This window comes from Leopardus geoffroyi, chromosome C1 (assembly GCF_018350155.1).
Source record: "Leopardus geoffroyi isolate Oge1 chromosome C1, O.geoffroyi_Oge1_pat1.0, whole genome shotgun sequence".
NCBI classification, from domain to species: domain Eukaryota; kingdom Metazoa; phylum Chordata; class Mammalia; order Carnivora; family Felidae; genus Leopardus; species Leopardus geoffroyi.
In genome coordinates, this window is record NC_059328.1 from 30,372,228 (window position 1) to 30,386,766 (window position 14,539).

The 14,539-nt window shown below is 42.0% G+C and overlaps 1 protein-coding gene across 24 annotated transcripts in view; it reads left to right on the top strand.

Annotated features, from left to right (window-relative positions):
- MACF1 (microtubule actin crosslinking factor 1) overlaps positions 1 to 14,539 on the top strand; it is a 336,214-nt gene that overhangs the window by 117,679 nt on the left and 203,996 nt on the right. For all 24 annotated transcript variants that reach the window (XM_045482240.1, XM_045482265.1, XM_045482241.1 and 21 more), the window contains one exon: positions 12,855 to 12,916. In XM_045482240.1, the coding sequence (XP_045338196.1) occupies positions 12,855 to 12,916 (62 nt within the window). The remainder of the gene's footprint in view (positions 1 to 12,854; positions 12,917 to 14,539) is intronic.

The window sequence follows — 14,539 nt, forward strand, 5'->3', positions numbered from 1 at the left end:
AGGGAGATGACAGAAGAAATCTCAGAAGGGGTGTAGCATAGCTAGGGTTCCGATTCTGTCCCCTGACTGGGAGGCCAGTATTGCTAGATATTTAAGTGCTTTCTGAGAAACAGAGGTGGTATTATAATAACGTTTGGGGCACATGGAGGGGCAGTTTTAGTCTGTTGTTGCCATGTAGTCTAGCCTTTTATCTTTCTGGTATCATTGAGATTTCCTCCCTGAGATCTAGAGGAAAGAGGCTCTGTATCTGAAAGTGCTTAGAGATAAAAGGGCCCCTTTTCTGTAATCAACAGAGAAGTATAAGGAAATCTAGAATCTTTATTGAAATTTTCAAAGCAAAAACGTTATTCTCTCTCATCCTACCTCTTTTAATCCCATGGCTAATAGTTAAAAGAGGGATTTTGGCATCACCTGTTTACTTGGGGCTCTTGCTCTACCACCAAATAGCTCTATGAGGTGGGAGAATTGCTTAACCTTTCTATGCCATGGTTTCTTCATTTGTTAAAAGAGGATTTAAATAGACCCTAACTCAGAGTCATTATGAGGAATACATGATATTCCAGCATTTAGCCCAGTGTAAGCTCTGCAGGTGGTTTTGATATGGCTGGTTCCCAAACTAAGATCTGGGACGCATTGATCTATCTAGTCCAAACTCCTCACATTATAGATGAAACTCAGGTTCAACGAGGGAAGATGAGTATTCAGTAAGTTAAGAATCATAGGCTAGAGGCCAGCAAATCCAAGTTATAGGCCTGATTCTGCCACTGTGGCACTTTCTCCAAGTTCTTAAGTCTCATAGGACTGGGATTTCTTCATCTTTAAGATATTTTGAGGATTCTTAAACCTCTAATCTCTTTCTATCTGTGAAGTATTTAGTTTTTCTGAATGTGATAATCTAGTGAATTTTCAAGAAACTATCGAGCTTTTTCTCCCTCTTCCCTTCTGCTTGTATGCCTCTCCCTCTATCTCTATGGCTCATTTCTCTTGCCACATGCTTACTCCCAGATTATTTCTGTATCTAACTTCTGTCTTGTATTCTCTGATTCCCAATAGAGCAAAGAATTATTATTCATAAAGTTCCTGTTTGCCTGAGAAATAACATAAAACTTTAATTTTATTTAGAAGTTTCTAGAATTATCACTTCCTTAAACTCCCAAATCTCAATCTTTATTGAGACATAAGCCTGTACCAACCCTTGGTGATAGATTTCTGTCACGAATCCTATTACAGCTTTGGTTTGCACCTCCCTTCTTCCCGTTATTACACAGGACTATATTGTGTTGTCTCCTAATAATTTCATGATGGCAGTAGGTGTGGTGGTTAAAAGTCGGTGATAGACGTGAATTTGAATCTCCATTCTGCTACTTGCTAACTGTGTGACTTCTGGCAAATTATTAATAAGCCTCTTTGAGCCTCACTTTGAACTATAAAAATGAGGATAAATAATGCGTACTTGATAGAGTTGTGAGGAGTAAATCAAATACTAAATGAGACAGGCTTTGCACAGTGCCTGACACAGAGTACACACAATATCTAGGTCAGTCTTATCTCCCAAAGTTGACTTATATATGTCTGAGGATAGGAATCATTTATAATGCTGGTGCCGTTATACATTTTTGGTAAGCACAGTTTAATTGCTTCATCTCCAACTCATCTTTTCTCCTTTCCTCTCCTCTCTTCCCCCTCCCATCCTCCCCTCCCCTCTCTTTTCCTCTCCTTTCTTCTCCTTCTCTCCCCTCCCTCCCTCTCTCTCCTTTTCTCCCTCCCTTCCTTTCTTATCGAAGCATAGTTGACAGACAGCGTTATGTTAGTTTGAGGTATATGATTCAATAAGTTTATACCTTATGCTGTGCTCACCACAGTGTATCTACCCTCTGTCACCATACATTACTATTACAATATTATTGACTATATTCCCTATGCTGTACCTTTTACCCCTGTGCCTTATTCATCCCATAGCTGGAAGCCTGTATCTCCCACTCCCCTTTACACATTTTGCCCACCCCCACACCCCACTCCCCTTTGGTGACCATCAGTTTGTCCTCTGTATTTGTGGATCTGTTTCTTCAGCCCATTTTCTTTGAGCTTACATTAAGTGGTTCAAAGTCTCCTGGATCCAGATGTGGCAAGAAGAATTTAGGAAAGCTGTAACTGTAGATGGGACATCTGAATGGAAATCCATGCTCCCTGCTGAAAAGCAGCCTTTTTTCCTTTTTTTTTTTTTTTTAGAGAGAGAGAGAGAGCACAGAAGGGCAGAGGGAGAGGGAGAGGGAGGGAGGGAGGGAGGGAGAGAAGAGAGAGAGAGAGAGAGAGAGAGAGAGAGAGAATATACCAAGCAGGCTTCATGGCCAGCACTGAGTGTGGAGCCTAATGTGGGGTTGGGGAGGGGGCCTCTTTTGGACAACCACGAGACCATGACCTAAGCTGAAAGCAAGAGTCCGATATTTAACCCACTGGGCCACCCAGGAGCACCCCTCCACCCCCCGCCTTTTTTGAAAAGTAGCCTTTTAATTATCATTTGGGAATACTTCTGTAGTCTGACTTTGAAAATACCGTCTTAAAGTGTCCTTGTAGATAATAACCTTGGCGCATAGTGGGCTTTCAGTGTATAGTTGTTAAATGAATGAGTATTCTTGAGTATCCATTGTTGTCTTAATTGTTTAAAGAAATTTAAAACATGGTTCTTGACTCCAAAGAGCTAAAGTTCAGATAAATAGGATTTACATATAGAGGTATCTAACAATAGGTTTTATATGCTTGGTGCCAAGTAAATTGAATAAACATAGGCACCTCGAGGCATCTAGAGGTGGCTGGCATAGCCAAAAAGGTATAAAGGAAGAAGTGGGATTTCAGTTGGGTCTTGTAAGGAGGCTCTAACTTAGATGATCCAAAAAGAGTGGAGGGCGGGGGCAGATGGTGAACAAAGACAAGAATGTGCAAAGTGTGTTTGGAAACAATGATATCAGAATGGTTGTAGTGAGGTCTTGTAGGGGAGAGCCTAAAGAAAAAGGTGGAAGAATAGATTGTAAATTTCTTCAGGTCAGAGGCTATGTCTTTGTCTCCTCCAACCACCTAACATATAGTGAATCAAAACTAGAGTCAAATATCAAAGGGTTGTAGCAGACTATGGAGTAAAGGGCCTGGACTTAGTCTTCTGGGAGCCACTAAAAGATTTTGAGTAGAGGGATAATATGGGCAAAGTGGTGATTTAGGAAGATTTGTTGAGAGAGGCTGTCTGCTGTACTTGCCACAGCCTCACCGGCAAACAGTTAGCTTCAAATCTGTATCTTCAATTTTGACTGCTCTTCTGAACTCTAGACCTAGGGTTCCAACTGTCAGCAAGAAGGTCCTGCTAACACTTCATTATTTTTCTTCTCCTTTACCCAACCTGTGCACAGCCAATCTGTGCCTCCTTCTGTTTTCCTAATCTCAAGACACTACTCCTCCCAGTTGCTAGAAACATTATTTGACCAACATTTGTTGACTAGAAACATTGGAATTGTTTTGAACCCTCCCTTTCCTTACCATATCTAGTCACTATTTAAGGGCTATTGTTTCTGCCTCTATTTTATCTTGCAGATCTTGACTGCCCTCCTTTAATCCCTGCTGCCTCTGCCCTAATTCATGCTCTTAGATTTCTTTCTTGGTTTGTCATGGTAGACATCTAGCTTGTTCTTGTACCTCTTAGTTGTCTGTCTGCTGCAGTCTGGCCTTCAGTTCAGTGCCAGATTAATCCTTCCAAAACACCCTCTTGTTCAGAAAATCTCAGTGTTACTATTTTATTTACTGAATTAAGTACATACTCCTTCAGTTTTCTGGAGTGATTTAACCTCAGATGACCTTGCTAGCTTCCTTTCTCATTATGTTGCTAATTGTAGGCTATGCATAGCTATACTATTCCCTGAAACATATCCTCTGTACTTACACATGTCCCAATTGCTGCTCCTGCTTTTTCTTCCGTTCGGCATTCTTTTTTTTTTTTTTTTTTTTAACGTTTATTTATTTTTGAGACAGAGACAGAGCATGAACGGGGGAGGGGCAGAGAGAGAGGGAGACACAGAATCTGAAACAGGCTCCAGGCTCTGAGCTGTCAGCACAGAGCCTGACGCGGGGCTCGAACTCACAGACCATGAGATCATGACCTGAGCCGAAGTCGGACGCTTAACCGACTGAGCCACCCAGGCGCCCCCCCCCCCCCCCCCCCGTTTGGCATTCTTTAACTCCTTTTTGGGCTGCCCAAATCCTAATTGTTATCCAAGGTTTAGTTCAAGCATCATGCCTTCCTTGACTCTTCTCCTGCCCCTCTATCAGAATTAGCCAACTCTGTGATTATCAGCATCATGTTGTGTAGCTTGTATATGGTGTGTTATTTGCTTGATAATATTGTTAATTATTTACATATTGGTCTTTGCACTAGGTTGTAAACTTCGTGAGGTCAAGGCACAAGCCTTTTCTGACTATCTACTTCCCTTCTCTGTCAGCTCAGGTATCTCAGTTTGACATTTCCAGGTAGTTGGTGCTTCTTGGGCTTCTTGAACCATTTGTGATTTTTCTGTGGCCCCCGGGGAAACAAGCAAAAGCTATTCTCTTATTTGCTTTTTTAATGATTTATAATGCACTGGGACTATGTTATAGGCTATGTTGGATTAGAACACAGAGCTTAGCACCGCAAATGCAGGCTTTAATTCCAATTTTAGGCCTATTGTCAAATTGTTTCTGGCAGAGTAGGACAGATAGACGTGTAAACAGTGATAACTTGTACCAAGCACAAGAGGAAGATCACCTCAACTAGTATGTATAAGGGATAGGAAAAGCTCCTGGAGGAAGTGATGGTTGAGTTGAATACAGAACAATAAGTAATCAGAGAAAAGGGAACTATATTCCAAGCAGAGGGAACAGTACATACAGGGGAAGATTACATTCGGCAAGAATGTTCAGGAAGGCTGAAAGAATTTTTATGAAACAGGAGAGAGGAATGAGTGGCAGGCAGGCAGCACATCATAATGGGTCTTAGATGCTGAGACAAAAAGTTTAAATATTATCCTGAATGGAGGCATCAGGGTTTGGAATCCAGTGGAGTGGAGTTGAGTTCAGATTTGACTTCATTATCTACTTTGTGATCTCCGAAAAATTACTTACCCTCTCTAGGCTTTATTTTTCCAGTAAAATAATATTTAATTTTCAGGGTTGTTGAGCATTAGAAGCAATATATGTAAGGTGTGTAGCACATAAGCGGGTGTTCAATAAATGTTAACTGTTAATATTATTAGGAGCATACAGAGTCATTGAAGGATTTTAAGTCAGACAGTAAGAAGATTAGTTTTGCCAGAAAGATGGCTGGCAGCATTGAGAAGGATAGTGTCTTAATTTGGGCTGCCATAATAAAACCACACACATGGTAGCTTACACAACACACCTTGATTTCTCACAGTTCTGGAGGCTGGAAGTCCAAGATCAAGGCAACTGCAAATGTGTTGTCTGGTGAGAGCCCTCTTGCTGGTTCATAGACTGCTGTCTTCTCACTGTACCCTCACATGGCGGAGAGAGGACTGTCTGGGGTCCTTTTATAAAGAACCACCTTTTTCTAAGGCTCCACCCTCTTGACCTAATCATGTTCCGAAGGCCTCACCTCCTGATACTATCACAGTGGGGGGGTTAGGATTTCAACATATAAGTTTAGGGGAGGAGATAAAAACATTCAGTCCTCAACACATGGATTATAGTAGGGAAACCTGTTAGAAACAGAGGGAAAAGAAAAGTTCAGTTTTAGACAAATTGAATTTGAGATGAGCATGAAATAAATGTTTAGGAGGCAATTAGGCATATGGAAGTGGTATTTAGGATGAAAGCGTGAGCTTAAGATATGGATTTGAAAATTATCAGTTATGATTGAAAACATAGGAGTAGATGAAGTCATTCTAGGAGAATGGAGAGAACAGCTCTTCGTAACTTTTTTAAAAAGCTGTGTTTTTGGGGGGCACCTGGGTGGCTCAGTTGGTTAATAAGCATCTGACTTCAGCTCAGGTCATGATCTCGCGGTTTGTGAGTTTGAGCCCCCGTTATGCTCTTTGCTGACAGCTCAGAGCCTGGACCCTCCTTCGGATTCTCCCTCTCTCTCTGCCCCTTCCTCACTTTCATGCTCGCTCGCTCTCTCTCTCTCTCTCAAAAATATTAAAAAAAATAAAAACAAATAAAAGCTATGTTTTTCCCCTTCCACCATGCACATAACACCCACCTGTATCTTAAGAATACAGAATGAAGGAAAGAGGGCGAAGGATGAGTAAACATATAAGGAGTGAGCAGAAGAGAAGGAATAACCCAAAGAGGAAGAGGAACACTAGGGTAGAATGGAGTCTGAGATTCATGAGGGAGAGTGGGTTTAAAAGCTGAAGGAATGATCAGCAGTGTCGTTTGAATTGACAGGAAGGTGATTGTGGAGAAACCAGTTTCAGTGAATTTGTGGGGCTGGAGGCCACACAGGTCACATGGGGGACTAGGAGGTGAGGAAGTGGAGACAGCATTGTCATCATACTTGTTCAGGAAGCCAAGGGGAAAGGAAAGAGAGAAGTTAAAGATATACAAGCTAGGGGATAATTGTTGGATTAAGGTTCCTGAGGGAAGAGAAGAGATGGGATCCAGATTTTAGGTGGAAGGACTTGCCTAAGTTATAGGAAGGACATCTCTGCCAGTGAAACAAAAAGAAAGAAAATTAGGGTATATTGGTAGCTCAGTGGACTGTAATGCTCTTAATAAAAGTTGGAAACAAGTATTAAATCCTTCTAATTAAGTAATCCCTGCATGATTAATTGGTGCCTCAATATGTACAATCTTAGAATTTCCCAGTGGGCAGTTGGGTTCTTTGTTGTCAGTTCATAGCCTTTGGTGGGGCCAAGTTTATAAGAAGCATCAAAAATATGGCCTTTTTTTTTTTTATTGACTTGGGTACCTTTGAAAATTGTACCTTTGCTGGGCCTGGAATTAAATTAGGGATTTGTGTGTAGGAAGCCAAACCTAAAACTTATTTTAAAAGTTTCAAAGTCTGAGCTGTTTGGAGCATTTTGAAGGTATAATAGTTAAAGTTGCTCTTTGGCTTCCCTGATGAATTTCCTTGCTAAAAATATTAATGATCTTAAACCCCAGGTATTGCAGTATCCTTGTCTTAATGCTTAAATCGGAAAGAACTTGCATATAATTGATGGGTCTGCAACACAGGATCCTAAAAAAGAATCCTCCAGCTTTGGGGCACTGTTGTTCCATAAAACCCTTTTCTGAGGAGCTTCTGGCTCGGCTCTAAAGCAGGCTAGCTGGTCTTAAAAAGGGCTTGTAATCACGTTGCCCTTAGTAATTATGTTCAGAGTAAGTACTCAGACCTCTCACTCCTGAATTGAAAGTCAGTTTTTTAGCTATTAGAAACATGACTGATATGAGAACATTAGGTCTACCTAGCGCGTTATTATCCTGTAAGGACTTGGTAGGTGAATAGAATAGCTTATGGATATAGTAAGATGGAATGAACAGTCTCCATCATGCCCGTTGCATCTTTAGGTCTAAAATAAAGGAGGCGGTGGACTAAAGAGAAATCCTATGAATTCCGCCTCTTTAAAATGTTGATTAGTTTAGGGGCACCTGGGTGGCTCAGTCGGCTGGGTGTCCGGCTGGGTGTCCGACTCTTGATCTTGGCTCGGGTCTTGCTCTTAGGGTGGTGAGTTCAAGCCCCATGTTGGGATCCGCACTGGGCGTGAAATCCATTTAAAAAAAATAAAGTTGATCAGTTTAAAAGGACATTTGTGAACTTTTCCAACTATGTACTAACCTGTCACAGCAAACGCATACAGCTTTTATGATAAAAGAAATTCTGAAAAGAAAAATAAGAAGGAAAACTTGTGTCTCCAGGGTGAGAATTTTGTAAAATTAGAAACAGGCCACTCTTGGTTAAGAAGGTATTAAGTGTAGTGAAGCAGAATGGGTTTGGTAGTGGTGAAAATGTAGGGGGTGGGGCAGAACTTTCCGTTGGCTTTTTGTTTTCTCATCATGGCTGCATGTTTCAGCACACAGGTGACACGTACTGCGCTGTTGGCTTTTTTACCTGTTGGACTGTTTTCTTGTAGGTAACTTGGCTGTGATTTCATTCTGTGTGTTTTGTTAGCTAGTCTTCTAATCATATATTGGCCAGTCAAGAAAGTTTTTGTTTTAGGTCACATCCTGCAGAGCTTTAGCTGTTAGCAGCTTTGGGAGATACAAAAAGTAAAGCATGGTCTCCTTCCTTAAGGAGTTAATGATCTCATGGGTGATGTGAGAGTAAGCATATTAAAAGCCAGGACTCTATATATAAGTGCTGACTGAGTGATTAGCATAGTAAGAACCATAAAAATGTGTAGGACAAAGAGACTGTTGAGCCTGGAGTTGTCAAGAAAGGCTGCCAGAGTAGTTTTCTCAAGCATACATCTGATCATGTCATCTCCTATTTAAAATCTTTCAAAGCTTCCTCTTACCTATCTCTACCAATTTCTTAGTGGTAAAGTTTGAACTCCTTTGCTTGCAAGAACGGTCATGATTTGACCCATGCCATCCTATCTAGTTTTAAATCTCTCCACTACCTAATATACATCCTGTCTTTCAACCATCCTTGATTCTGTGCTCTTCTCTGAACATAAGCTCCCAGTTGTCTCCATGAATTTGCATTACGTGAAACTTCGTGTAGTAGCTTTGTCCCTTCCTTTTAATTCCTGGCTAACTTCTACTCATCTTTTAAGGTTTAGGTAGAGTCATTCATCTGGAAACTTTCACTAACTGCTCATGTTTCCCTCTCCTGTTCAGGTAGCTTAACCATTTCTCTTGTGTTCTTGAGCACTCTGTGCTTAGCTCTGTTATAGCATGTATCAAACTGTACTGAAGTTATTTCTCTTTTCTGCTAGACTTTTTCTTTCTTTTCTTTTCTTTTTTTTAAATTTTTTTTTTTTAACGTTTATTTATTTTTGAGACAGAGAGAGACAGAGCATGAATGGGGGAGGGTCAGAGAGAGGGAGACACAGAATCTGAAACAGGTTCCAGGCTCTGAGCTGTTAGCACAGAGCCCGACACGGGGCTCGAACTCATGGACCTCGAGATCATGACCTGAGCCAAAGTCGGCCGCCCAACCGACTGAGCCACCCAGGCGCCCCTCTTTTCTTTTCTTTTCTTTTCTTTTCTTTTCTTTTCTTTTCTTTTCTTTTCTTTTCTTTTCTTTTCTTTTCTTTTCTTCCCTTCCCTTCCCTTCCCTTCCCTTCCCTTCCCTTCCCTTCCCTTCCCTTCCCTTCCCTTTCCTTTCCTTTCCTTTCCTTTCCTTTCCTTTCCTTTCCTTTCCTTTCCTTTCCTTTCCTTTCCTCTTCTTTTCTTTGTAGGTTCCATGCCCATTGTGGGGCTTGAACTCAGGACCCTGAGATTAGGAGTTGCCTCCACCAACTGAGGCAGCCAGGCGCCCTGTCATCTCTTTTAAAGAATAGGGACTGTGACTTTGGTATCTATTGTCAGAGTCAAACACAGGCTCTTCTAGGGAGCTAGGTCCTTAATAAAGACATATTCAAAGAAGAAATGAGTAAATGAATAAACTAAATTTTAAGGAATAAATAGCATTTGGAGAGGTAGAGAGGGAGAGATTAGCATGTCATGAAGAGAAAATAGTATGAGCAAAGTGTCAGTGATTTAGATGAGACTACAGTTGTAAGTGGATTCTTTTGTGTTTGTTTTTGTTTCAAGTTTTTATTTAAATTCTAGTTAGTTAACATATAGTGTAATATTGGTTTCAGGAGTAGAATTTAGTGATTTTTTTTTTTAATTTTTTTTTTCAACGTTTATTTATTTTTGGGACAGAGAGAGACAGAGCATGAATGGGGGAGGTGCAGAGAGAGAGGGAGACACAGAATCGGAAACAGGCTCCAGGCTCCGAGCCATCAGCCCAGAGCCCGACGCGGGGCTCGAACTCACGGACCGCGAGATCGTGACCTGGCTGAAGTCGGACGCTTAACCGACTGCACCACCCAGGCGCCCCTAGAATTTAGTGATTCATCACTTACATATAACACCCGGTGCTCATCCCAACAAGTGCCCTCCTTAATACCCATCACCTATTTAGCTCACCCCCCACCCACTTCTCTCCAGCAACCCTCAGTTTGTTCTCTATAGTTGAGAGTCTCATGGTTTGCCTCTCTTTCTGTCTCTCTCCCTTTTTTCTCTTCCCCTATGTTCATCTGTTTTGTTTCTTAAATTCCACATATGATTGAAATCGTATGGTATTTGTCTTTCTCTGACTGACTTATTTCATTTAGCATAATACACTCTAGCTCCACCCACATCATTGCAAATGGCAAAATTTCATTCTTTTTGATGGCTCAGTAATATTCCATCTTGTGTGTGTGTGTGTGTGTGTGTGTGTGTGTGTGTGTGTGTGTGTATGCCACATCTCTATGCATTCATAATTCAATGGACACTCAGGCTCTTTCCATAATTTGGCTATTGTTGATAATGCTGCCATAAACATTGGGGTGATGTGCCCCTTCGAATCAGTATATTTGTATCCTTTGTGTAAATCCCTGGTAGTGCAATTGCTGGGTTGTAGGATAGTTCTGTTTTTAACTTTTTGAGTTATAAGTGGATTCTGATTCAGTCTGCAGATGACACAGGTTTGGAAAGGATAATGAAATTGTTAGATAACTGAATCAGCATCTAAAAAGATCAAAATACATTGGAATTACAGTGGTCAAATCTAATAAAGATCTTGGCTTTGAATACTTACAGGACTCTATTAAGTGAAAGCCTACACTTAAAAAAAAAATTCTAGGGGCGCCTGGGTGGCTCAGTCGGTTAGGCGTCCGACTTCAGCTCAGGTCACGATCTCGCGGTCTGTGAGTTCGAGCCCCACGTCGGGCTCTGGGCTGATGGCTCAGAGTCTGGAGCCTGCTTCCGATTCTGTGTCTCCCTCTCTCTCTGCCCCTCCCCCATTCATGCTCTGTCTCTCTCTGTCTCAAAAAAAATTAAAAAAAAAAAAAAAGTTAAAAAAAATTCTAACAGTTCCAAATGAGAGCCAATAGGTAGAGTTTATAGTGAAGCAAATGATGACATTTTACAGAACTATTAAATCAATATGTATTGCCTTAGGAGGTAGTAAATTCTCTATTAAATCTTAAATATCAGGAATATTATAGAAGTATGCAGGATCTGGGCATACCTTTCAACCCCGAATAGATGATTCTTTGTTGTTGAAGGGAATCATGTTTCAGCAGGGAATGACACTAGATAACTAATTCTAACTCCTAAATTCTGTGGTATATAGTAGAAAGAGATCAGTGTTCTTGCAAGGCAGAAAAGGATTCAAAGCTGAAAAGAAGGATGTGAAGTTCAGACCAGAGACAGGGATGAGGTAGCCTTACCGAATGGCTATAAACTTAGAAATGTGAGCAGGTAGTACATTCACCTAGAAGTAGAGAGAGAGTGTTGGCATTATTTGGAATGGTGCCTATGTGACCCTTACTAGGTAGTCAGTTAGAAAGGAAGAACCAGGCAGCGGGGAGGGAAAACCTCACTGATGTTTGTGTGGATTGCTAGTGAACCAGAGTTCTATAATTCTGCCACTTTCTCCTCTGGAATGCTGACTGACTTGGAGCAAAAAATGGAAGAGTTGAGCAATGTGGTAATTCAGGTTTGCAGATTGTCACGGTGAATGTAGTGGTAGAAGGTTAGGCAGATGACAGTTCCTGGGGTATTAATGATGGCAGCTTTGAATTGCTTAACTGTGTTGTCTAGCATAGACCGGAATAATCTTAGATGCTCTTAAAGGGAATGGAGTGATGAAGGTTAGGAATGATTAGAGGTACAGAAGGTTGATAAAGATGACTGTTAAGTAGGTATGTTTGGAGCAGAAATGAGGCCCAGGAATGGCAGCGTGATGGCTGGATATGCACAGGAGATCGAGTAATTTGAGGATGCCACAGGGTGCCTGTGAAGATAATCAGTGTGAACTAAGTTGTTGCGGAGGTTAAGGTAGATTTACCATGTGGAGGGGGACAGGTGGCAGGGAGTGGTCCATGACAGCAAGGATGATTTGAATAAGGTAGTATGGGGATGGCATAGGCTTCAAATAGAAGAAAAAGAGCAAGGCTGATGGATCAGTGGGGTGGAAGCACCCTGGGGAATTGGCGGGTGTGGTAGAAAGGGAGTCCTCTGCAGGACCAGGCCTCTGGAACAGTGATTGCCAAGTATTGGCAGTCATGTATTTGTTAAAGAGGTGCACAAAATGGAGAATGAAGGAGAATTTGCCTACAAAGAAGTGGCTCTGTAAGACTTAGGAGAAGGAAGGGGTGGGGGAGATGTGCAGTGTGGGTAAACTGAGCAGCTTTCTGACTTTGCCTGATTGGTAAAGGCTGGTGAGGAAAGTAGGACAGGAGAGGGTGGGGGCAGAGCATTGGTCAGGCAGATCAGTTTGCAGAGAGGGAGATGTAACCACTGCTAATACAAGGGTCCCAAATGCCAAGGCCACTCCACCTCTTCTGCAGGTGGTGTTCACAGCTTTGGCTTTATGGAGGTTGTTTTGGGGGAAGCAGAGAATCACTCACTCCCCAGAGGATTATGATGTTAAAGAGACCGCCACAATATGGTTTCTGAGGCATATGGGACTCTGTCTCATCTGTAAAGCAGCAACATGGTCGGGACAGGGGAGGAAGTCCAGAGAGGCCAAATCTTCCCAACAACAAGATACTTCTCATGGGTCTATGGAAACTATCTTCACAGTCCACGGAGAAGCTGGGGTGTGGATGAAGCCGGGGTATGGGAACTTGTCCGGGCAGCACTAAGCCAGTGCCTTCTCTGTGTTTCCTTTACAGATGAACGGGACCGTGTTCAGAAGAAGACATTCACCAAATGGGTCAATAAGCACCTGATGAAGGTAGGACTCCTTCACAGATGTTGCACTGGCACCTCTGGCTGCTCTTCAGCTGGATTTATCAGTCTTGTCTCTTGGATAGTTCAGATTGCTTGTCATGTGCTCAATGTAGATACATATGTGACTTTTTAAAAATAACTAACATAGTCATAACAGTGTGGAAACTTGTACCGATCGGTTTCTTGGAGACGACAGTAATAAATGCCATTACCTCAGAAGGTTGAGGGTTGAGGTTGCCGGGGGGTGATTCCTAGATTCAAAGAACACTTTGTTCCTAGCTTTATAAATTATCTTCTAAGCTCCCTTCTTTATTTTTTTTCTAGATTTGACCACTGTGTAAGGATGGGGAAGAGGGGCTTTTATTCTCTAAGTGTACAAATCGTAAATGTTTAGTTTAAGCAATTTTTACATGTGTATATACATTATAACCACCATGCAGTTTAAGATGCAGAGTACTTCCAGAATTGCTGGTGGGGGGGTTGGTGGGGAGGGACATATTTTATTATTATTTTTAAATTTTTTTTTTTTAACGTTTATTCATTTTTGAGACAGAGAGAGACAGAGCATGAACAGGGGAGGGTCAGAGAGAGAGAGAGGGAGACACAGAATCTGAAACGGGCTCCAGGCTCTGAGCAGTCAGGGCTCTGAGCAGTCAGCACAGAGCCCGACGCGGGGCTCGATCTCACGGACCCTGAGATCATGACCTGAGCCGAAGTCGGACGTTTAACCGACTGAGCCACCTAGGCGCCCCTTATTATTATTTTTAAATAGAGGAGAAACCTAGGCAGAGGCCTGTTATAATTTTTTTTTTTTAACGTTTATTTTTGAGACAGAGAGAGACAGCATGAACGGGGGAGGGGCAGAGAGAGAGGGAGACACAGAATTGGAAACAGGCTATAGGCTCTGAGCCATCAGCCCAGAGCCCGACGCAGGGCTCGAACTCACGGACCGCGAGATTGTGACCTGAGCTGAAGTTGGACGATTAACCGACTGAGCCACCCCAGGCACCCCAAGCAGAGGCCTGTTAAAAGCCCACCTCAGGGAGCGCCTGGATGGCTCACTTGGTTGAGTGTCTGACTTCAGCTCAGGTCATGATCTCATAGTTTGTGAGTTCGAGCCCCACATCGGGCTTGCTGCTGTCATTGTAGAGCCCGCTTCAGATCCTCTGTCACCGCTTCTCTCTGTCCCTCCCCTGCTCACACTCTCGCTCTCAAAATAAATAAAAACATTAAAAAAACACACACACCTCAGGCTAAGCAGTGTGACTAATATGGCAGTCAATATTTGAAAACAAAAGTTTTGAATATTGTATAATAATTACTCAAATAATTCAGAAAATTTTGAGTTATATTGATTACTGCTTGGGAAAGGTCACCAGTGACCTCTTAATTGCTGTATCCGGTAGCCTGGTTTTGTCTTTCTCTTATTTGATTTCTCTACAGCATCTGATACTGTTGACTAATTTATTATTTCTTAAAACCCTCTTTTTTGTTGGTTTCTCCTACACTGCTTTTTCCTGAATTACCTCTTTCCTCTATGAATGCCTTTTTCATGCTTCTCTGACTGGCCTTTCTTTCTGACTTCTCCATGTTGCTGGTCCCTAGGGTCCTAACCTTACCCATTTTC